General features: G+C 48.6%; 1 protein-coding gene across 2 annotated transcripts in view; it reads left to right on the top strand.

Annotated features, from left to right (window-relative positions):
* The window catches only part of LOC135552072 (trafficking protein particle complex subunit 9-like), a 310,740-nt gene extending 290,110 nt beyond the window's left edge, over positions 1-20,630 (top strand). For both annotated transcript variants that reach the window (XM_064983454.1, XM_064983455.1), the window contains 2 exons: positions 19,232-19,455; positions 19,632-20,630. In XM_064983454.1, the coding sequence (XP_064839526.1) occupies positions 19,232-19,455; positions 19,632-19,817 (410 nt within the window). In that variant the 3' untranslated portion in view covers positions 19,818-20,630. The remainder of the gene's footprint in view (positions 1-19,231; positions 19,456-19,631) is intronic.
* Positions 20,631-24,072: the final 3,442 nt, after the last annotated feature.

Here is a 24,072-nt window from a genome sequence, read left to right on the forward strand (position 1 = left end):
CCCTCCATCCCCTCTCCTATTTCTCCCCTGATCCCTCCATCCCCTCTCCTCTTTCTCCCCTGATCCCTCCGTCCCCTCTCCTCTTTCTCCCCTGATCGCTCCGTCCCCTCTCCTCTTTCTCCCCTGATCCCTCCGTCCTCTCTCTTCTTTCTCCCCTGATCCCTCCGTCCTCTCTCCTCTTTCTCCCCTGATCACTCCGTCCTCTCTCCTCTTTCTCCCTGATCCCTCCGTCCTCTCTCCTCTTTCTCCCCTGATCCCTCCGTCCTCTCTCCTCTTTCTCCCCTGATCCCTCCATCCTCTCTTCTCTCCTCTTTCTCCCCTGATCCCTCCATCCTCTCTCCCTGTTCTCCCCTGATCCCTCCATCCTCTCTTCTCTCCTCTTTCTCCCCCGATCCCTCCATCCTCTCTTCTCTCCTCTTTCTCCCCCGATCTCTCCATCCTCTCTTCTCTCCTCTTTCTCCTCCGATCCCTCCATCCTCTCTTCTCTCCTCTTTCTCCCCTGATCCCCCATCCCCTCTCCTCTTTCTCCCCTCATCCCTCCATCCTTTCTCCCCTGATCCCTCCATCCTTTCTCCCCTGATCCCTCCATCCCCTCTCCTCTTTCTCCCCTGATCCCTCCATCCTTTCTCCTCTTTCTCCCCTTATCCCTCCATCCTCTCTTCTCTCCTCTTTCTCCCCTGATCCCTCCATCCTCTCTCCCTGTTCTCCCCTGATCCCTCCATCCTCTCTTCTCTCCTCTTTCTCCCCCGATCCCTCCATCCTCTCTTCTCTCCTCTTTCTCCCCCGATCCCTCCATCCTCTCTTCTCTCCTCTTTCTCCCCCGATCTCTCCATCCTCTCTTCTCTCCTCTTTCTCCCCCGATCCCTCCATCCTCTCTTCTCTCCTCTTTCTCCCCTGATCCCCCCATCCCCTCTCCTCTTTCTCCCCTGATCCCTCAATCCTTTCTCCCCTGATCCCTCCATCCTTTCTCCCCTGATCCCTACATCCCCTCTCCTCTTTCTCCCCTGATCCCTCCATCCTTTCTCCCCTGATCCCTCCATCCTCTCTCCTCTTTCTCCCCTGATCCCTCCATCCTCTTTTCCCTCCTCTTTCTCCCCTGATCCCTCCATCTTCTCTTCTCTCCTCTTTCTCCCCTGGTCCCTCCATCTTCTCTTCTCTCCTCTTTCTCCCCTGTTCCCTCCATCCTCTCTTCTCTCCTCTTTCTCCCCTGATCCCTCCGTCCCCTCTCCTCTTTCTCCCCTGATCGCTCCGTCCCCTCTCTTCTTTCTCCCCTGATCCCTCCGTCCCTCTCTCTTCTTTCTCCCCTGATCCCTCCGTCCTCTCTCCTCTTTCTCCCCTGATCCCTCCGTCCTCTCTCCTCTTTCTCCCCTGATCCCTCCGTCCTCTCTCCTCTTTCTCCCTCATCCCTCCGTCCTCTCTCCTCTTTCTCCCCTGATCCCTCCGTCCTCTCTCGTCTTCCTCCCCTGATCCCTCCATCCTCTCTTCTCTCCCTCCCCTGATCCCTCCAACCCCTCTCCTCTTTCTCCCCTGATCCCTCCATCCCCTCTCCCCTTTCTCCCCTGATCCCTCCATCCTCTCTCCTCTTTGTCCCCTGATCCCTCCATCCCCTCTCCTCTTTCTCCCCTGATCCCCTGATCCCTCCATCCCCTCTCCTATTTCTCCCCTGATCCCTCCATCCCTCTCCTCTTTCTCCCCTGATCCCTCCGTCCCCTCTCCTCTTTCTCCCCTGATCGCTCCGTCCCCTCTCCTCTTTCTCCCCTGATCCCTCCGTCCTCTCTCCTCTTTCTCCCCTGATCACTCCGTCCTCTCTCCTCTTTCTCCCTGATCCCTCCGTCCTCTCTCCTCTTTCTCCCCTGATCCATCCGTCCTCTCCTCTTTCTCCCCTGATCCCTCCGTCCTCTCCTCTTTCTCCCCTGATCCCTCCGTCCTCTCTCCTCTTTCTCCCCTGATCCCTCCATCCTCTCTTCTCTCCTCTTTCTCCCCTGATCCCTCCATCCTCTCTCCCTGTTCTCCCCTGATCCCTCCATCCTCTCTTCTCTCCACTTTCTCCCCTGATCCCTCCATCCTCTCTTCTCTCCTCTTTCTCCCCCGATCTCTCCATCCTCTCTTCTCTCTTTCTCCCCCGATCCCTCCATCCTCTCTTCTCTCCTCTTTCTCCCCTGATCCCCCCATCCCCTCTCCTCTTTCTCCCCTCATCCCTCCATCCTTTCACCCCTGATCCCTCCATCCTTTCTCCCCTGATCCCTCCATCCCCTCTCCTCTTTCTCCCCTGATCCCTCCGTCCCCTCTCCTCTTTCTCCCCTGATCGCTCCGTCCCCTCTCCTCTTTCTCCCCTGATCCCTCCGTCCTCTCTCTTCTTTCTCCCCTGATCCCTCCGTCCTCTCTCCTCTTTCTCCCCTGATCACTCCGTCCTCTTTCTCCCTGATCCCTCCGTCCTCTCTCCTCTTTCTCCCCTGATCCCTCCGTCCTCTCTCCTCTTTCTCCCCTGATCCCTCCGTCCTCTCTCCTCTTTCTCCCCTGATCCCTCCGTCCTCTCTCCTCTTTCTCCCTCATCCCTCCGTCCTCTCTCCTCTTTCTCCCCTGATCCCTCCGTCCTCTCTCGTCTTCCTCCCCTGATCCCTCCATCCTCTCTTCTCTCCCTCCCTGATCCCTCCAACCCCTCTCCTCTTTCTCCCCTGATCCCTCCATCCCCTCTCCCCTTTCTCCCCTGATCCCTCCATCCTCTCTCCTCTTTGTCCCCTGATCCCTCCATCCCCTCTCCTCTTTCTCCCCTGATCCCCTGATCCCTCCATCCCCTCTCCTATTTCTCCCCTGATCCCTCCATCCCCTCTCCTCTTTCTCCCCTGATCCCTCCGTCCCCTCTCCTCTTTCTCCCCTGATCGCTCCGTCCCCTCTCCTCTTTCTCCCCTGATCCCTCCGTCCTCTCTCTTCTTTCTCCCCTGATCCCTCCGTCCTCTCTCCTCTTTCTCCCCTGATCACTCCGTCCTCTCTCCTCTTTCTCCCTGATCCCTCCGTCCTCTCTCCTCTTTCTCCCTGATCCCTCCGTCCTCTCTCCTCTTTCTCCCCTGATCCCTCCGTCCTCTCCTCTTTCTCCCCTGATCCCTCCGTCCTCTCCTCTTTCTCCCCTGATCCCTCCGTCCTCTCTCCTCTTTCTCCCCTGATCCCTCCGTCTTCTCTCCTCTTTCTCCCCTGATCCCTCCATCCTCTCTCCCTGTTCTCCCCTGATCCCTCCATCCTCTCTTCTCTCCACTTTCTACCCCGATCCCTCCATCCTCTCTTCTCTCCTCTTTCTCCCCCGATCTCTCCATCCTCTCTTCTCTCCTCTTTCTCCCCCGATCCCTCCATCCTCTCTTCTCTCCTCTTTCTCCCCTGATCCCCCCATCCCCTCTCCTCTTTCTCCCCTCATCCCTCCATCCTTTCTCCCCTGATCCCTCCATCCTTTCTCCCCTGATCCCTCCATCCCCTCTCCTCTTTCTCCCCTGATCCCTCCGTCCCCTCTCCTCTTTCTCCCCTGATCGCTCCGTCCCCTCTCCTCTTTCTCCCCTGATCCCTCCGTCCTCTCTCTTCTTTCTCCCCTGATCCCTCCGTCCTCTCTCCTCTTTCTCCCCTGATCACTCCGTCCTCTTTCTCCCTGAACCCTCCGTCCTCTCTCCTCTTTCTCCCCTGATCCCTCCGTCCTCTCTCCTCTTTCTCCCCTGATCCCTCCGTCCTCTCTCCTCTTTCTCCCCTGATCCCTCCATCCTCTCTTCTCTCCTCTTTCTCCCCTGATCCCTCCATCCTCTCTCCCTGTTCTCCCCTGATCCCTCCATCCTCTCTTCTCTCCTCTTTCTCCCCCGATCCCTCCATCCTCTCTTCTCTCCTCTTTCTCCCCCGATCCCTCCATCCTCTCTTCTCTCCTCTTTCTCCCCTGATCCCTCCATCCTCTCTCCCTGTTCTCCCCTGATCCCTCCATCCTCTCTTCTCTCCTCTTTCTCCCCCGATCCCTCCATCCTCTCTTCTCTCCTCTTTCTCCCCCGATCCCTCCATCCTCTCTTCTCTCCTCTTTCTCCCCCGATCTCTCCATCCTCTCTTCTCTCCTCTTTCTCCCCCGATCCCTCCATCCTCTCTTCTCTCCTCTTTCTCCCCTGATCCCCCCATCCCCTCTCCTCTTTCTCCCCTGATCCCTCCGTCCCCTCTCCTCTTTCTCCCCTGATCCCTCCGTCCTCTCTCCTCTTTTTCCCTGATCCCTCCGTCCTCTCTCCTCTTTCTCCCCTGATCCCTCCGTCCTCTCTCCTCTTTCTCCCCTGATCCCTCCATCCTCTCTTCTCTCCTCTTTCTCCCCTGATCCCTCCGTCCCCTCTCCTCTTTCTCCCCTGATCGCTCCGTCCCCTCTCTTCTTTCTCCCCTGATCCCTCCGTCCTCTCTCCTCTTTCTCCCCTGATCCCTCCGTCCTCTCTCCTCTTTCTCCCCTGATCCCTCCGTCCTCTCTCCTCTTTCTCCCCTGATCCCTCCGTCCTCTCTCCTCTTTCTCCCTCATCCCTCCGTCCTCTCTCCTCTTTCTCCCCTGATCCCTCCGTCCTCTCTCGTCTTCCTCCCCTGATCCCTCCATCCTCTCTTCTCTCCCTCCCCTGATCCCTCCAACCCCTCTCCTCTTTCTCCCCTGATCCCTCCATCCCCTCTCCCCTTTCTCCCCTGATCCCTCCATCCTCTCTCCTCTTTCTCCCCTGATCCCCTGATCCCTCCATCCCCTCTCCTCTTTCTCCCCTGATCCCTCCATCCCCTCTCCTATTTCTCCCCTGATCCCTCCATCCCCTCTCCTCTTTCTCCCCTGATCCCTCCATCCCCTCTCCTCTTTCTCCCCTGATCGCTCCGTCCCCTCTCCTCTTTCCCCCCTGATCCCTCCGTCCTCTCTCTTCTTTCTCCCCTGATCCCTCCGTCCTCTTTCCTCTTTCTCCCCTGATCACTCCGTCCTCTCTCCTCTTTCTCCCTGATCCCTCTGTCCTCTCTCCTCTTTCTCCCCTGATCCCTCTGTCCTCTCTCCTCTTTCTCCCCTGATCCCTCCGTCCTCTCTCCTCTTTCTCCCCTGATCCCTCCATCGTCTCTTCTCTCCTCTTTCTCCCCTGATCCCTCCATCCTCTCTCACTGTTCTCCCCCGATCCCTCCATCCTCACTTCTCTCCTCTTTCTCCCCCGATCCCTCCATCCTCTCTTCTCTCCTCTTTCTCCCCCGATCTCTCCATCCTCTCTTCTCTCCTCTTTCTCCTCCGATCCCTCCATCCTCTCTTCTCTCCTCTTTCTCCCCTGATCCCCCCATCCCCTCTCCTCTTTCTCCCCTCATCCCTCCATCCTTTCTCCCCTGATCCCTCCATCCCCTCTCCTCTTTCTCCCCTGATCCCTCCATCCTTTCTCCTCTTTCTCCCCTTATCCCTCCATCCTCTCTTCTCTCCTCTTTCTCCCCTGATCCCTCCATCCTCTCTTCTCTCCTCTTTCTCCCCCGATCCCTCCATCCTCTCTTCTCTCCTCTTTCTCCCCCGATCCCTCCATCCTCTCTTCTCTCCTCTTTCTCCCCCGATCTCTCCATCCTCTCTTCTCTCCTCTTTCTCCCCCGATCCCTCCATCCTCTCTTCTCTCCTCTTTCTCCCCTGATCCCCCATCCCCTCTCCTCTTTCTCCCCTCATCCCTCCCTCCTTTCTCCCCTGATCCCTCCATCCTTTCTCCCCTGATCCCTCCATCCCCTCTCCTCTTTCTCCCCTGATCCCTCCATCCTTTCTCCCCTGATCCCTCCATCTTCTCTCCTCTTTCTCCCCCGATCCCTCCATCCTCTCTTCTCTCCTCTTTCTCCCCTGATCCCTCCATCTTCTCTTCTCTCCTCTTTCTCCCCTGGTCCCTCCATCTTCTCTTCTCTCCTCTTTCTCCCCTGATCCCTCCATCCTCTCTTCTCTCCTCTTTCTCCCTGATCCCTCCATCCTCTCTCCTCTTTCTCCCCTGATCCCTCCATCCTCTCTCCTCTTTCTCCCCTGATCCCTCCATCCTCTCTCCTCTTTCTCCCCTGATCCCTCCATCCTCTCTCCTCTTTCTCCCCTGATCCCTCATCCTCTCTCCTCGTTCTCCCCTGATCCCTCCATCCTCCATCCTCTCTCCTCGTTCTCTCCTGATCCATCCATCCTCTCTTCTCTCCTCTTTCTCCCCCGATCCATCCATCCTCTCTTCTCTCCTCTTTCTCTCCCGATCCATCCATCCTCTCTTCTCTCCTCTTTCTCCCCCGATCCCTCCATCCTCTCTTCTCTTCTCTTTCTCCCCCGATCCCTCCATCCTCTCTTCTCTCCTCTTTCTCCCCCGATCCCTCCATCCTCTCTTCTCTCCTCTTTCTCGCCTGATCCCTCCGCCCCCTCTCTCCTTTCTCCCCTGATCCCACCATCCTCTCTTCTCTTTCTCCCCTGATCCCTCCATCTTCTCTTCTCTTTCTCCCCTGATCCCTCCATCTTCTCTTCCTCCCCTGATCCCTCCATCTTCTCTCCTCTTTCTCCCCTGATCCTTCCATCCTCTCTCCTCTTTCCCCCTGATCCCTCCATCCTCTCCTCTCCTCTTTCTCCCCTGATCCCTCCATCCTTTCTCCCCTGATCCCTCCATCCTTTCTTCTCTTCTCTTTCTCCCCCGATCCCTCCATCCTCTCTTCTCTCTTTCTCGCCTGATCCCTCCGTCCCCTCTCTCCTTTCTCCCCTGATCCCACCATCCTCTCTTCTCTTTCTCCCCTGATCCCTCCATCTTCTCTTCTCTTTCTCCCCTGATCCCTCCATCCCCTCTCCTCTTTCTCCCCTGATCTCTCCATCCCCTCTCCTCTTTCTCCCTTGATCCCTCCATCCCATCTCCTCTTTCTCCCCCGATCCCTCCATCCCCTCTCCTCTTTCTCCCCCGATCCCTCCATCCCCTCTCCTCTTTCTCCCCCGATCCCTCCATCCCCTCTCCTCTTTCTCCCCCGATCCCTCCATCCCCTCTCCTCTTTCTCCCCCGATCCCTCCATCCCCTCTCCTCTTTCTCCCCCGATCCCTCCATCCTCTCTCCTCTTTCTCCCCCGATCCCTCCATCCTCTCTCCTCTTTCTCCCCCGATCCCTCCATCCTCTCTCCTCTTTCTCCCCCGATCCCTCCATCCTCTCTCCTCTTTCTCCCCCGATCCCTCCATCCTCTCTCCTCTTTCTCCCCCGATCCCTCCATCCTCTCTCCTCTTTCTCCCCCGATCCCTCCATCCTCTCTTCTCTCCTCTTTCTCCCCTGATCCCTCCATCCTCCCTCCTTTCTCCCCTGATCCCTCCTTCCTTTCTCCCCTGATCCCTCCATCCTTTCTCCCCTGATCCCTTCATCCTTTCTCCCCTGATCCCTCCATCCTCTCTCCTCTTTCTCCCCTGATCCCTCCATCCTCTCTACTCTTTCTCCCCTGATCCCTCCATCCTTTCTCCCCTGATCCCTCCATCCTCTCTTCTTTCTTCCCTGATCCCTCCATCCTCTCTCCTTTCTCCCCTGATCCCTCCATCCTCTCTCCTTTCTCCCCTGATCCCTCCATCCCCTCTCCTCTTTCTCCCCTGATCCCTCCATCCCCTCTCCTCTTTCTCCCCTGATCCCACCATCCTCTCTTCTTTCACCCCTGATCCCTCCATCCTCTCTTCTCTCCTCTTTCTCCCCTGATCCCTCCCTCCATAGTCCTTCTAGTCCTAATATTGGTAACTGCGCAGGAGTCAGTCAATGTGTTGGGATAGAAGCATGCCATTTTATGTGTGTGCGTGCGTGCTCAACAGTGTATTAAGTTATTGGCTGGCCTGTGCGTGTATTGGGATAATGGCAGGCCGTTGTCCATGCTATTGTTTTTTTTTTCCAGCCTTGAAGAGAGAAATGATGTCATACTGTAGGAAAAACAGGTGGATCCTTTTACAACACAATACAGCTCCAACTCAGTGAACTGATATACTCTCCCAGTTGGCAAACATATGATAGTGATAGTTGATGACTTTATCTGTTCTCCTGTATGGTACCCCGGAGGATAATGTATTTCATATGTGCGTTGAATGAATACAATTATCTCTGTTGTTGTTGAGTGCCTGTTATTGTTTGTCTTTAGAGATTCATGCTGCTCCTCTGCCTGTGTTGTAGAGTAGACTGTTTACTTCACTGAAACACACCATCTCATCGTAGGCTGATGTTATACACCGAGTGTACAAAACATTAAGAACACCTGCTCTTTCCATGACCTTGACTGACCAGGTGAATCCAGGTGAAAGCTATGATCCCTTATTGATGTCACTTGTGAAATCCACTTCAATCAGTGTAGATGAATGTGAGGAGACAGGTTAGAAAAGTTTTAACCCTTGACACAATTGAGACATGGATTGTGTGTCATTCAGAGTGTGATATGGCAAGACAAAATATTTTTGTCTTGGAACAGTTAATGGTAGTAGGTGCCAGGCGCACCAGTTTGAGTGTGTCAAGAACTGCAATGCTGCTGGGTTTTTCACACTCAACAGTTTCACGTGTGTATCAAGAATTGTCCACCACCCAAAGGACATCCAGCCAACTTGACACAACTGTGGGAAGCATCGGCGTCAACATGGGCCAGCATCCTTGTGGAACGCTTTGGACACCTTGTAGAGTCTATGCCCCGACGAATTGAGGCTGTTCTCAAGGCAAAGGCATGTTAATCATCAACTACTGTCTCTATGAACATTATTTTAGACTAAAAGGAAGTGTAATGAGTTCTCTTGTCTAAGCCATGTTGTAGCATGCTAACATTAATCAGCGATAATGAGCGGTAGTGTACCCTTTATGAATAAGGAATAACAGTCAGCCCCCATGCGGTAGGAAGTCTCCCATTAATACTAGTACTTTCCTTTAGGCTGAAGACTGATGAACAAAATACATCCAGATTTAAATGAGATGTGATCTGTGCAAAGATGTAACTCGTGAAATGACTAGAATCCCAATGTTGTTAAGGGTCTTCAGAGTGGAATGTAGGTTGATGTTACCATGAATCATGTAGGAGAAGAACAATGATGCTATCATGTTGGACAGTGTTAAACCATGTGTGATCATGTTAAACCATGTTGGACCATGTCAAAACCATGTTGGACCATGTCAAAACCATGTTAGGACCATGTTAAAACCACATGTGACCATGTCAAAACCACATGTGACCATGTCAAAACCACGTGTGACCATGTCAAAACCACGTGTGACCATGTCAAAACCACGTGTGACCATGTCAAAACCACGTGTGACCATGTCAAAACCACGTGTGACCATGTCAAAACCACGTTGGACCATGTCAAAACCACGTTGGACCATGTCAAAACCATGTTAGGACCATGTTAGGACCATGTTAAAACCACATGTGACCATGTTAAAACCACATGTGACCATGTCAAAACCACGTGTGACCATGTCAAAACCACGTGTGACCATGTCAAAACCACGTGTGACCATGTCAAAACCACGTGTGACCATGTCAAAACCACGTGTGACCATGTCAAAACCACGTTGGACCATATCAAAACCACGTTGGACCATGTCAGAACCACGTTGGACCATGTCAGAACCACGTTGGACCATGTTAATGGTGGGAGAAGAACGACGGACGGTGTCATGTTGGGCCGTTGAAGCGTAAGAATGGCTAGGTAAAAACACATTGGCTAGGCTTATCTTTCAGCTGTTTTACTTTAATTGACCGATGCTGTTAAAATTCTACTCTCCAAGGAAAGATGTCTCCTTTATAGAATTCTCTGGATCAGGGCTAAGCAACCTTCTTCCTGGAGTCCCGCTGGTACTGCAGGATTTTGTCCCAACAAGGCACCACAGCAGACCAACTGAGCTAATTGGCCGGTTCAGTGATTGACTAAATTCAACACATTTGGTCTTCCAGGTTAGTTCGTTCAAAAACATAAAGTGCCCCTTCAGGCCCAGTGTTGCCTACCTCTGCTCTGGATAATCACATTAGAGTTAGTCAAACAGCTGTTTTTGACTTCTGGCCTTTGAAATCTGTTGTTATTTCTCTAGCCCCTAGAACACTGTGGCTGTTGTAGTCTGCTGGGGAAATAGAAGAGAATTCAAATTATTCCCTATCTATGTGATTAACAGGGCTTTGCAGCGAATGGCTCGTTGCTTTGTGCTCAAGTGGATCCTCTGCGCCTAGCTCTCCCGCTCTGCTCGGTTCAGCTCTGACATAAATCACTGGCTTCATACTGGCACAAACACAGAGTCCTCAGAGTTGGACTGGTGTCTCCTTTGTCTCTATCAGGGATGTAGGGGGTAAAGCAGCTCAAAAGGGTGGCAATAACGCTAATGAAAGTAATTTGGAAAATGCTGAAAGCTGTTTGTTTACTGTTTGTTTGGCCTTTAGAGAATAAGAATATGACACTGGTTTTCCAACCTGTGATTCTGGCTGTAGCCTAATGGCTGGATGCCTGGGGGGGGGGTTCAGCAGGTTTCAGCAGCAGTGGTGGTGCAGACTCGGTCCTCTCCCTAATAAAATACAACAATCCTGTTTCACTTCTGTCTCACCGCTCTTCTCTTCCCTACCTACCCCTTAGAGAATCAGCTGTTCATAGTCATTTCTCACTTTGCTGTGTCTGGGAAGCACTGTTTGGTTATTTACAAATATCCGTCATAAGAAGTGTTTTTAACAGGGCCTTAGTTACTTCTACCTCTCAGATACAACGGGTTAGCATTCACCACCCTTAAAACCCTTTTGTCCCGCTAATATATATCCTATTCAATTTTTCTGTTACGTTATGACACTTCTGACACGTGTGTTGTATGGCTGTAGTCACCGTGACATCCCCTCTTTAAGAGCTCTGTATAGCACTCTGAGGGCTGGGGCTGGAACCCTGCATTCATTGGTTGGAACTCTCTCCGGGAGTTTTTCCTAGCCAAACTGTGAAAGTCTGACCATTTCAACTTTTCTTGGTTGATTCTGACTTGAATCATAAACATCTGCTATGATGGTTCTTGAAAGAAAATGCCCTGACTCAGTAATTATGGCAGGACTGAAAGATGTAGGCTAACCAGAGCTGTCCATGGTTCTGACCCAGGCTGAATAATGTTTACTGCAGTTTGGGCTCTGTTGTGGGTAAATGCTGCCCTTAGGCACAGATCTAGAATCAGGCTATACCTTCACCACATCGTAACCTCCACCACTGAGGTGGGAAACAGAACTGACCTGTTAGTTCAGAGTGTGTGGGTGTGCTGCATTGTCTAAGAATAGTTGATATTGTTTGTTTGTATTTTATCTCCTTTCTCTCCCCAATCCTGTGACATCCAATTACGATCTTGTCTCATCTCTGCAACTCCCCAACGGGCTCGGGAGAGGCGAAGGTCGAGCCATGCGTCCCTGAAACATGACCCGGCAAACCGTGTTGCTGAACACCCGCCCACTTAACATGGTAGTGGTAGTGGTAGCCAGCAGCACCAATGTGTCAGGAAACACGGTTCAACTGACGACCGAAGTCAGCCTGCAGGCGCCTGGCCCGCCACGAGCCAAGTAAAGCCCCTCCCCTAACCCGGACACCGCTGGGCCAATTGTGCACCGCCCTATGGTCACTGCCGGTTGTGACACGGCCTGGGATCGAACCCGGGTCAGTGCCTTAGACCGCTGTGCCACTTGGAACGCATAACAATTCTATTCTTAGCAACCATTTATTGGAATAAATGTAGCCTGCTAGTAGTATGCAGTGAACACATTCCCTCTGGGGCTGTGATGGCCGATCTGGACTGAATAACAAACGACCAGACGCTGCCAGTTCAGGAAGCCCCAAATAGAATAGATAATTATACATGGAAATTGCCTCAATTGCTTCTGACTGAAGTAGAAAAAGGAGAGTCGGAGAGAGGGATCAAATGAGACACAACAAATTACATTTCCATCTTTAGATTGGAGCCAGTGATATCCAATGGCATCAGGCCACTCTCTCTCCATCTCCTTGTTACGTACAGTATTATGGGGTGCTGGTGCTACGGCGACCAAAGAGGTCTGTATCTATAGACAGAGTCCACAGTGGAAGAAGGGAAACATCCCAGTTGCGTTGGAGACGGCAACACTATTTAAACACTCCAGTGTGCAGTGAGCTTTTATTGTAAATAAGTCTGGAATATGTTTCTAAACACTGCTACGTTCATGTGGATGATACCATGATCACACGTAGTCCTGATAGGATCTGGAATAATGAGTGAGAAAGTTACAGATATCAAACCCCCAAGACATGCTAACCTTTCACCATTACAATAATAGGGGAGGTTAGCATTTTGGGGGGGTATGATATTTGTGCATCTAACGGTCTCGCGTGCGTGCGTGCAGTATTAGTCATGCTTCATAGAACTTCTACTAATTCAAGCTCTCTCATATTGTTATGTTGGGAATAAGCAGGTCTGTCTATAGCCAGCAGCCAAAATGACAACCATTCAGAGGAGAGAGGCAGGTGTGTGTTTTTTCTAGTTGATAAGCGAGAGAGTCAGTCAGGCAGGGGCCAGTCAATTTTTACATTACTCAGGCTCTCTGTCTCTGTCTGTCTACTCTCTGTCTCTGTCTCTGTCTCTGTCTCTCTCTATGTCTCTCTCTCTCTCTCTCTCTCTGTCTGTCTGTCTCTCTCTGTCTCTCTCTCTCCCTCTCTCTCTCTGTCTCTCTCTCTACTCTTTCTACTCTCTACACTCTGTCTCTCTCTCTACTCTCTCTGTCTGTCTCTGTCTCTACTCTCTGTCTCTCTCTCTACTCTTTCTACTCTCTACTCTGTCTCTCTCTGTGTCTCTGTCTCTCTCTCTCTCTACTCTCTCTCTGTCTATCTCTCTCTCTCTCTCTGTCTATCTCTCTCTCTCTACTCTGTCTCTCTCTACTCTGTCTCTCTCTCTACTCTGTCTCTCTCTCTACTCTCTCTACTCTGTCTGTCTCTCTGTCTGTCTGTCTCTCGCTGTGTCTCTGTCTCTCTCTCTCTCTCTCTCTCTCTCTCTCTCTCTGTCTCTCCCTCTCTCTCTCTGTCTCTCTCTCTACTCTCTGTCTCTCTCTCTACTCTCTCTCTCTCTCTCTCTCTCTCTCTCTCTACAACTCAGAGCATGCAGTTTGTTAGGCTACAGATTAAATAAGTTATGAGGAAGTTCACAAGTGCACGTGATAAGCTTGATACTCCTTTCCAATAAATATCAAGGATATTAGTCTGGTGACATGATGATCGATGCTTAACTTCCATTTGATAAATAAAATTATTCTCTCTCTTATCCATAATAATCTCACCATGTAGACTAGACAACCCGCACAGCCTACCCGGACTGCCTACCCGCACAACCTACCCGGACTGTAGCAACGAGCTGTTGGCTAGCGCGCACGTACCAAGACCAGAGTACATTTGCTATTTAACGCAACAGTTTTTAGTCGGTACATGTTAATTTAAGCGAAAAAGTACTTGTCATCATGTACTGATTTTTTTTTATCAGCCACAAGTCAGTATGGTAGAAACACACCGCTATTTTATAATATTTGGGTGACCATCCGTCAGTAATTGGATGGAAACCTAGCTTGTGAAGACAAAACATTGTATTTCCCTAACTTCTCTCCTCCCGCTGTAACAGATTGAACCTTTAAAAGCTGATTGTTCATGGTGGTGAAAGACAACAGAAGTAGTGCTGCTGGTTGTTATGGCGATAGTTGTAAAGGGCCAGATGGCGCTGGGGGTGGGGATATTTTTAGTTACACCACGCCACACCGCAACCTTTTACGGGCACACACACACTCACACACATACATGCACACATCCCAACCAACCTTTAGACAGCCAGCACACTCAGGCTCCCATCAGTTTATGCATCAAGGACCCTGGCCTAAAGTGGTTACTGGGCACTATTAAACGTTCCCTGTGGTTAGGCCTCGTACTAGGCCTTGCTACCACACCTGGGTCCACATAGTATTTGTTTTTCTTTCAACTACGTTAGGGGGCACTTGATTTAGCCTGAAAGGCATCATAAATAGAACCATACCACCTGGGTTAACTACACAGCTACCTTAACATGACCAAAGGTCTCTCCTGATTGAGCAGAATCAGTTGATAGCTAGTATTTAGAAGGAGTAAAGACACAGACATCATGTAAGAGAGAACCCCCATGGGAGAAGCTATGCACTGAGAATGTCCTGCCATGCAGCAGCAGCATCTTTGTCTTCCTGCCGAGTCCTCCAGTCTCCTTCCCATCGAATATGACTGACTGACTGACTCCATCATGCTGCTGTGTTGAATCAACCTGGTGATACGCTACGACTGCCACTGAACACACACACACACACACACACACGTGCGCGCGTTCACTCACACTCAGCCTGGAGAATTGGCACTAGTTCCTAGAGAGGAGACCTTATCTGATGTAGCTTGTGCTGGAATATTCTAATCAAGTGAGAAACACTTTGTCATTTCTTCAACTATCATCGTTATTCAATATCGGTTCGTTATTGCAATAATAAAACTGTCAACCCTACAGTCTTGGGCCGAGAGCCTAAATGAAAATGAAAAACTAGGTTTTTATATAGGACCTAAAAGTGCTTAGTCAGACTGGTTCCAACCCGGCTTAGTTTCCCAGATGTCAGGATGATGAGACAGTGGGGCGTTTTTCTAAACTCTTCCAAGCTATCTCTGTCTCGGGACACACACACCACATCTTGTCTATGGAATGCCAGCTAGAGGGTTTATCACCAAGTCATTGTCAGCTCAAGCTATCTCTAGCAAAACCCATTTCTTGACCATACGCCCAGACTAACTACAGAAACACAATTAAACAGAACATAAATGTCTTCCTATTTGTTAAGTATTAATTGCTAACTATTAATATCAAACAAATCGGGTATACACATTCGTTTTCTATCACATAGAAGTAGAGAAGAGATGCTGTTTTCTCTCACAGACTCGCTAGTTTTGATCAGTGATATCCTCACTCATATCGTAATGTATATCGTAGTGTATTCAGCAGGTCCCTCTCTCTTTCACTCTCTCTTCCTCTCTTTCCCCCCCGCTCACTCTCTCTCCCTCTCTCTTTCCCCCCCGCTCACTCTCTCTCTGTCTTTTCCTCTCTCCCTCTCTCTTTCCCTCCTGCTCACTCTCTCCCTCTTTTCCTCTCTCCCTCTCTCTTTCCCTCCCGCTCACTCTCTCTCCCTCTTTTCCTCTCTCCCTCTCTCTTTCCCCCCCGCTCACGCTCTCTCCCTCACTCGCTCTCTCTCCTATATCTCTCTCTCTGCCCTGCACTGGCTGGGGCCAAGCCTGGTTGCTGTGGTGACGCCGCAGCGCAGCTCTTTGCCTCCGCAGTAGAGTGTGGCCACAGCAACAACAACAAAAGAAAGCTACAGACCACTTGTTGCGACTGCAAAGGGAGCAGCTGTTGTAGCTAGTGGTGTGTTTAATTGCAGTGAAGTCTCTGTCACGCTCTCTCTCTCGCTCATTCTCGTTCATGTTCGCTCTCTCGCTCTCTTTCGCTCTCTCTCGCTCATTCTCGCTCATGCTCGCTCTCTCTCGCTCATTCTCGCTTGCTCTCTCTCGCTCATTCTCGCTCGCTCTCTCTCTATTCTGCTGTCTCTCTCTGTCTCACGCTCTCTCTCTGTGTGTCTCTCTGTCTCTCTCTCTCTCTCTCTCTCTCTCTCTCTCTCTCTCTCTGTCTCTCTCTCTCTGTGTGTCTCTCTGTCTCTCTCTCTCTGTGTCTCTGTCTCTCCTCTCTCTCTCTCTCTGTCTCTCTCTGTCTCTCTCTGTCGGTCTCTCTCTCTGTATCTCTGTCTCTGTCTCTCTGTCTCTCTCTCTCTTTATTTATTTATTTATTTATTTCTATTCCCCCACTACCCAGTCTGCTGGAATTTGTTTATATGGCTGTGTTTGGTGTTTTAATAGTACAATTCTTCTGTCAGACGGCTCCTCCTCTTTCCTCCCAACCTTTCTATTCCTCCTCTTTCTCTCACCATTCATTTCCTCTCTCTCTCCCTCCCTCCCTCTAATACACCAGTATGAGAATGAGGAAAGTTTCCTCTCTCTCTCCTGTTATAGGTGGCTTCTTGTTCGGTAACAAAACATGGTCTTTTAATGCAACTATTAATTCTGCTTCACTTCATCCTCTCAGCACTGCGGCCCTGGGGTGACGGGGTGAGGTGTGTTTACTCAAACCCCCAAAGACTTAAATCACACACATGGTTTAATCACCTTGTTTACATCACACACCTGTCTAGCACTGAGAACCATGCAGGGCAGGGACTGATGGGGGGTAGTGTTTAACAGACGCACGGTAAACACACACACACTATGCAGCGTATGCTATTAAGGAGACATCTGTCACATTCTTCTCTGGGGAAGATGGAACAAGATGCTGGGTGCCTTGTCCAGTCAACCAATCACAAGCCTGTGTTTCTTCACTTTCCCTTTGTTTATTGGTTAAGAGGAACACCAATCAGAGTCTATTACTTATTCAGAGACCATGTTATGTTTATCATGGCGGTGGAAGAGAACTGCGTGGAACCCACTCAGCGAACACATCGGTGCTCAGTAACCCCTGGAAGTCTCGATTATGATGCTGTCTGAATACAGAAAGACACTGTATGTGGCCCCTAAAGTGAACCTATTTTTTTCATGCCACTTATAATGGTGCAGCATGGCTAAGCACTTCATTGAAAGGCATACAAGGTCTGAGGTAGAACTGTCAATGTGATAGCCATTAGTTCTTCACTGCAGGTTCCTCCTCTGTAACCCTGGGCTCCCTTCACACTGCAGGCTGCACTTAACTCTTGAGTTGAGCTGAAGTATTACCTCAATGACTCCCTCAGTCACTCAGGCTTTGTATGGACTACCAAGGAGGAGAGAGGAGTTAACAGGAGTTTGTGTTGTAAATGTTCAGGCGGTGATTGAGGCGTGTGCGTGTGGACGTGTGTGTCGGCCAGGGGTTGGCAACTGGCGGCCCGCTAGTGTTTTGTATCTGGGCCCCCCCAAAGGTTTTTAGTTTAAAAAAAGACTCAAATCACCAGGAGTTCAGCTACAAATCATTGGTATTTTCAAATATGATCTAATTTGGGGTTTAGTTGTGGTCAATTTTCAGTTTCCAAATGATTGTGATTATGTTCCAGTCCCCCGACAGAAACCAGCCTGTGACTCAGCTCATCTCACACTTGCCTTCCTCTTAGTTAGTTAACTAGTTAATGTGCTGGAATTCATCATCCCTGTTTACAACTGTACCTCTAATTTGCACATCTCCTACCAACCAGTTTTGAACAACTAACTCTAAACAATTGGAAAGGTGTCACGTTAGAATCTCCTACCTATGAATGTTGTGTACTGTAGGAGTGTATTGTTAAGTCCCACAGGTCCCTCCAAGCTGTGGAGACAAGAAAGCCCAAATATCATGAACAATTCTGTTAAAGGAACTATTCAAATACTCACATATCCATGTTTAGCATAATTGCACCAAATAATTACCTGGCTTTTACGTGAGTAAAAAGACAAGAAAATCATCTGGATTATACACTGTAGAATCCAGTTAGAACTGAGAGTGGATTCCTACCAGAAAAACCCTCTGCTCCTCAGGGGTAGTGGTAATGTTGACGGTGACATTACATCTCTGTACTGATCACATAACTACTGTTTGACTTGACTGTCATCTATCTCAGTCGTCTCTCCCTCTCTTTTTACACTTTCAATCACATTCCATCACAACTCGTTTTGGAGACAACTTTTTCTCACAGACAGAGAGACATACAACATTCTCCTCTAGAACCTTGCAGTGAGTTAAAAGACTGCTCGGTAGATTGACAATGCAGACGTATAGCTAGCTGGAGCTGAATGTGTCGTTCCAGGTTCCTACATACAGTATAGCTTTAGATGTGTAGCTGAATGTGTCGTTCCAGGTTCCTACATACAGTGTAGCTTTAGATGTGTAGCTGAATGTGTCGTTCCAGGTTCCAACATACAGTGTAGCTTTAGATGTGTAGCTGAATGTGTCGTTCCAGGTTCCAACATACAGTGTAGCTTTAGATGTATAGCTAAATGACACTGTGGTAAAGTTGCAGATTCCCTGGAGTGGGACACCCTGGCTCTGTTTCACTAGGGAGGGGGCTCAGTGTGGCACGGCTCAGCTCTCTGGTAGCTCCTTCCAGTCTTCAGGCTCCATGTCTGTGTACGTCTGCCTGTGAGGCTCCGCAATCTGTGGTACCACACACCACAGCAGAGGACGCACCCCAACACACACCCACACCCGGCTCTTTCATGTCACATGGCCTCAATGGCTCTGAGTAGCACTTCAAACTACAGCCAAAAGGCATTGCACTTGTGTGTGTGTGTTTCTCTCCCTCATCTTCTGACCCCCCCCCCAGAGGAGCAGAAGAACCATAGAGCTCATTATGGAAACAAACATGGTGGTTCCACCTGAACCAAACAGTGCCATATCTGGATTGGCTACACATTGGAGAAATTTAATTTACACCTTAATTGAACTCAGTTGGACATGTCAGAGAGGGGCGATGCAGAGGGAGGGAGAAGAGGCAGAAAGAGGGGAGAGATAGTGCCTCTCTGTGAGAGTATGGGAGTAGAATCAGGGGGCGGGGGGGGTTCCAACCATCTCATTTGTCCCTTCTTGACAGAAGTGAGTCATGCGTGAGATTGATAGGGTGCAGTCTGAATTCCTTTAATCCCCAGAGCTCCCTCGCTCTCCGTTAATTTAAATAAAAGCGCCTTTTAAACTATTGCTCCCACACCAGGAACAATGTGCTGCGAGACGTCTGCACATGTGAAGGCTGTGTATAGTGTTTTCGTGAATGCAAATGAAATGGAAGCGGCATAGCAGAGAGAGCGAGAGAGCTCTGAGGGTGGGTCATTCTGGGATGTGAATGCAGGTTGTTGAGGAGACGGAGAGAGTCACGCCTGTGATTGGGGAAAAATACATGTTGAGTGAAATTGTTCCATGACGCCTTTAAGATCTCCACAAGTCTCTCTTCTGTTCACAAATTAATTTCTTACTATGTAAAAGACTTGGTATCAGTTGCGGCCCTTATTTTGCTTTTATTTTCAAAGCTACAGATTGTCTCAAGACAACCATACTGATAATGTGTTTAATTACAGAAATAGTAGTCAAACCCAAATCCAACCAAGCACTAATATTTCATAGAGGAACATATTCATTTACAGCAGGTGACTGTGCACACAGCAATCTATGCTTCCATGTGGTAATTGAAACAATGTCTCGATATGTAGGTGTTCATCCCTAACTCCCTGTCTCTCTAGACGTGGTGGTGAACGGGAAACCGTGTGACTGTGACATCATCGCCGACTGTAGGGTGGGCGACGCCGTGCCATTGGAGGTGAAACTGACCAATCGTAGTAAGAACGCTGTCGGACCGTTCGCCCTGACCGTGGTTCCCTTCCAGGACTACCAGAACGGAGTTCAGAACTACGACCTGCAGGACGCAGTCACCTTCATAGGATCTAACACCTTCTACATAGACACGGTGTGTGTGTGTGTGTGTGTGTGTGTGTGTGTGTGTGTGTGTGTGTGTGTGTGCGTGTGTGTGTGTGTGTGTGTGTGCGCGCGCATGTTTGTGTGTGTGATTGGTGGTGAAACTATTCTCCAATGAGTTTGCTATCCATAGGCACTCTGAATGTCTCTTTTGTGTTGTTTTCCTAGGTGAAGCCCACAGAGAACTCTGTGTGTATGGGTGCCCTCCTGTTCCTCTACACTGGAGACTTCTACCTCAACATCAAGTTCCAGGATGACAGTGCTGGCCAGGGAAAGGAGCTTCCCCCATCCTGGTTCGGCCTGCCCAGCGTGCACATCAAAGCCCTGGAGGCGCCCATAGAGGCTGGGGCATAGAGCCCGGCACTCTATCCCTGAATATCAAAACGTCTTTTTCTCGATCCTCCTTGTCTCTAAACATCAGAGGTAAACGAGGAGAGACGGGTTCACCCACTTACTGCACACACCGCTGAAGGCATGGATGGATGGAGCATTCGAGGAGAGGACATTGGACTAAATATTCTAGCGGTTAGCTGATGTCACTCAATCATTTGTAAATAGCTGCTATAACTCTGAGGTATTTGTGTGTACTCTCTGTTAAAGCATGTAGGATACAGTAGATCTTACTGGACATTTTGGAAATCACCTTTTAAAATCATATGATTAATTTCATCACCATAATCATTGAAAAGTATCGGTCGTGGACTTTATGTATTGTTCGTGTGAAAAGGTCACCTCTTTCCTGCTTTTCACTCAGCTTCCCATTGATGCATGGCACTGTACCGTCCTGATGCCCTCCAAATGGAAGAAGTGTGTCAGGTCCAGTCAGGTTCTGTGTTGTGTGTCCAACCCTTCTCTCACAACAATCTGTCTGAGCATCACTGTAGAGATACTCTCATGTACACATGGTTACCAAGCAGCATCCTCCTGGTTATATGATCCTACTTCTATCTCTATGGAAATACGGTCATATATTCTGAGCGTTTATTCCACCACATGATCACATCTATTGCTTTGTGCTTTGTGCTACTGCCATTAGCTTGCTCTCTCTCTCTCTCGCTCCGTAAACATGCATTTTCACTACTGAACTTGTATATTTGGGCCTCTGTATCATTGTCTATCAATAAAATCCTACAATGCATGTTCACAATAAATGTTGAGTTTAGCCAACTTCGGAAAGGGCGTTGTTTGCATGTATTTGATAAATGGGAGCAAAGAGTTGCACTCACTCTTCTGTCTGGCAATTTGACAAGTCTTGTAAACTTACCTGGTAACTTAATGTAGGAGATCTAGATTCCCATGCAGCGCTGGAACCCATCCCCTTCGTTCAGACAGAAGCACATGAAGTAATGCGTGATGCATCAACTCTCCAGGTTTACCCCCGTTAAATGAAGGAGGGAGAATACAAAGCCGGTGCTCATGTGTAATATACACAGAGTACCAAACATTAAGAACACCCCTCCCCCCTGTTGCCGTCGGGGCGTGGACTCTACATGGTGTCGAAAGCGTTCCACAGGGATGCTGGCCCATGTTGACTCCAATGCTTCCCACTGTTGTGTCAAGTTGGCTGGATGTCCTTTAGGTGGTGAACCGTTCTTGATACACACGGGAAACTGTTGAGCGTGAAAAACCCTACGGCTTTGCAGTTCTTGACACAAACCGGTACGCTTGGCACCTACTACCATACCCCATTCAAAGGCACTTGAATAATTTGTCAATTGTCTCATTGGTTAAAAATCCTTCTTTAACCTGTCTCCTCCCCTTCATCTACGCTGATTGAAGTGGATTAAACAAGTGACATCAATAATGGATCAAAGCTTTCACCTGGATTCACCTGGTCAGTCTGTTTATGTTTTGTACACACAGTGTAGATTTGATGAATGGAGAGTGAATATGAAGTGTACCAACACACACACACACACACGTTAGCAAGTAAATCCTTTACAAAACAACATGTTATCATAACAAACAGGGAGCCTTGGGCAAAGTTCTCCTCCGCTACGTTGAATCAAATGCCATTATGGCAGGTAGATGAAGCACGTTGCTGCTTGCTGTAGAGCAGAATTGAACTGAGGAGACCAGGCGGGCTGGAACAGGTACTGCTGGTTCCTTTAACACATACTTTACTGGGAGCAATGCATCTCTCAATGCATTAATGATGTTCCCACAACCAGGTGCAATAGTGGCAGTCTTCTCTACAGCGATTAGCTAATGTGTGTCTGTTACATTGTCCCTTAACAGCAATGAGACTAGAGGATGGAAAAACAAATTGAGGTAAGCCTAGCTAATGCTTTTGAACTCGCCGTTTGAAATGCAACAATACAGACGCCATATAATAGTGGGGAATTATCCAATAGATTCAAAGAACGTGGGCCATTTTAAATAAGTAGTAGAAGACTACTATTCTAAAGTTGGGGAAAGCATTGTGAGGTTAATGTTTTCATTGCAGGAAGGATAGACTTAACACCTAATAACTCACAATCAGATTAAAAGAGTAATGTTGTGGCTGTAGCTACTAGTGGTGGAGAAAGTACCCAATTGTCATACTTGAGTAAAAGTATAGATACCTTAATAGAAAGTTAAAAGTGAAAGTCACCCAGTAAAATGCTACTTGAGTAAAAGTCCAAAAGTATTTGGTTTTAAATATACTTAAGTATCAAAAGTATGTATAAATCATTTCAAATTCTTATATTAAGCAAACCAGAAGGCACCCTTTTTATATATATACAGTGCCTTGCGAAAGTATTCGGCCCCCTTGAACTTTGCGACCTTTTGCCACATTTCAGGCTTCAAACATAAAGATATAAAACTGTATTTTTTTGTGAAGAATCAACAACAAGTGGGACACAATCATGAAGTGGAACGACATTTATTGGATATTTCAAACTTTTTTAACAAATCAAAAACTGAAAAATTGGGCGTGCAAAATTATTCAGCCCCCTTAAGTTAATACTTTGTAGCGCCACCTTTTGCTGCGATTACAGCTGTAAGTCGCTTGGGGTATGTCTATCAGTTTTGCACATCGAGAGACTGAAATTTTTTCCCATTCCTCCTTGCAAAACAGCTCGAGCTCAGTGAGGTTGGATGGAGAGCATTTGTGAACAGCAGTTTTCAGTTCTTTCCACAGATTCTCGATTGGATTCAGGTCTGGACTTTGACTTGGCCATTCTAACACCTGGATATGTTTATTTTTGAACCATTCCATTGTAGATTTTGCTTTATGTTTTGGATCATTGTCTTGTTGGAAGACAAATCTCCGTCCCAGTCTCAGGTCTTTTGCAGACTCCATCAGGTTTTCTTCCAGAATGGTCCTGTATTTGGCTCCATCCATCTTCCCATCAATTTTAACTATCTTCCCTGTCCCTGCTGAAGAAAAGCAGGCCCAAACCATGATTCTGCCACCACCATGTTTGACAGTGGGTATGGTGTGCTCCGGGTGATGGGCTGTGTTGCTTTTACGCCAAACATAACGTTTTGCATTGTTGCCAAAAAGTTCAATTTTGGTTTCATCTGACCAGAGCACCTTCTTCCACATGTTTGGTGTGTCTCCCAGGTGGCTTGTGGCAAACTTTAAACAACACTTTTTATGGATATCTTTAAGAAATGGCTTTCTTCTTGCCACTCTTCCATAAAGGCCAGATTTGTGCAATATACGACTGATTGTTGTCCTATGGACAGAGTCTCCCACCTCAGCTGTAGATCTCTGCAGTTCATCCAGAGTGATCATGGGCCTCTTGGCTGCATCTCTGATCAGTCTTCTCCTTGTATGAGCTGAAAGTTTAGAGGGACGGCCAGGTCTTGGTAGATTTGCAGTGGTCTGATACTCCTTCCATTTCAATATTATCGCTTGCACAGTGCTCCTTGGGATGTTTAAAGCTTGGGAAATCTTTTTGTATCCAAATCCGGCTTTAAACTTCTTCACAACAGTATCTCGGACCTGCCTGGTGTGTTCCTTGTTCTTCATGATGCTCTCTGCGCTTTTAACGGACCTCTGAGACTATCACAGTGCAGGTGCATTTATACGGAGACTTGATTACACACAGGTGGATTGTATTTATCATCATTAGTCATTTAGGTCAACATTGGATCATTCAGAGATCCTCACTGAACTTCTGGAGAGAGTTTGCTGCACTGAAAGTAAATGGGCTGAATAATTTTGCACGCCCAATTTTTCAGTTTTTGATTTGTTAAAAAAGTTTGAAATATACAATAAATGTCGTTCCACTTCATGATTGTGTCCCACTTGTTGTTGATTCTTCACAAAAATACAGTTTTATATCTTTATGTTTGAAGCCTGAAATGTGGCAAAAGGTCGCAAAGTTCAAGGGGGCCGAATACTTTCGCAAGGCACTGTATGTACGGATAGCAAGGGGCACACTCCAACACCCAGACATTATTTACAAAAGATGCATTTGTGTTTGAGTCCACCAGACCATAGGCAGTAGGGATATGACCATGTGTTCTCTTGATAAGTGTGTAAATTTCACAGTTTTCCTGTCCTGATAAGCATTCAAAATGTATTGAGTACTTTGGGTTGTCAGGGAACATGTGTAGAGTAAAACGTGCAATATTTTCTTTAGGAATGTAGTAAAGTAAAAGTTGTCAAAAAAAG

The sequence above is a fragment of the Oncorhynchus masou genome, chromosome 13 (genome assembly GCF_036934945.1).
Source record: "Oncorhynchus masou masou isolate Uvic2021 chromosome 13, UVic_Omas_1.1, whole genome shotgun sequence".
Taxonomy (NCBI): Eukaryota; Metazoa; Chordata; class Actinopteri; order Salmoniformes; family Salmonidae; genus Oncorhynchus; species Oncorhynchus masou.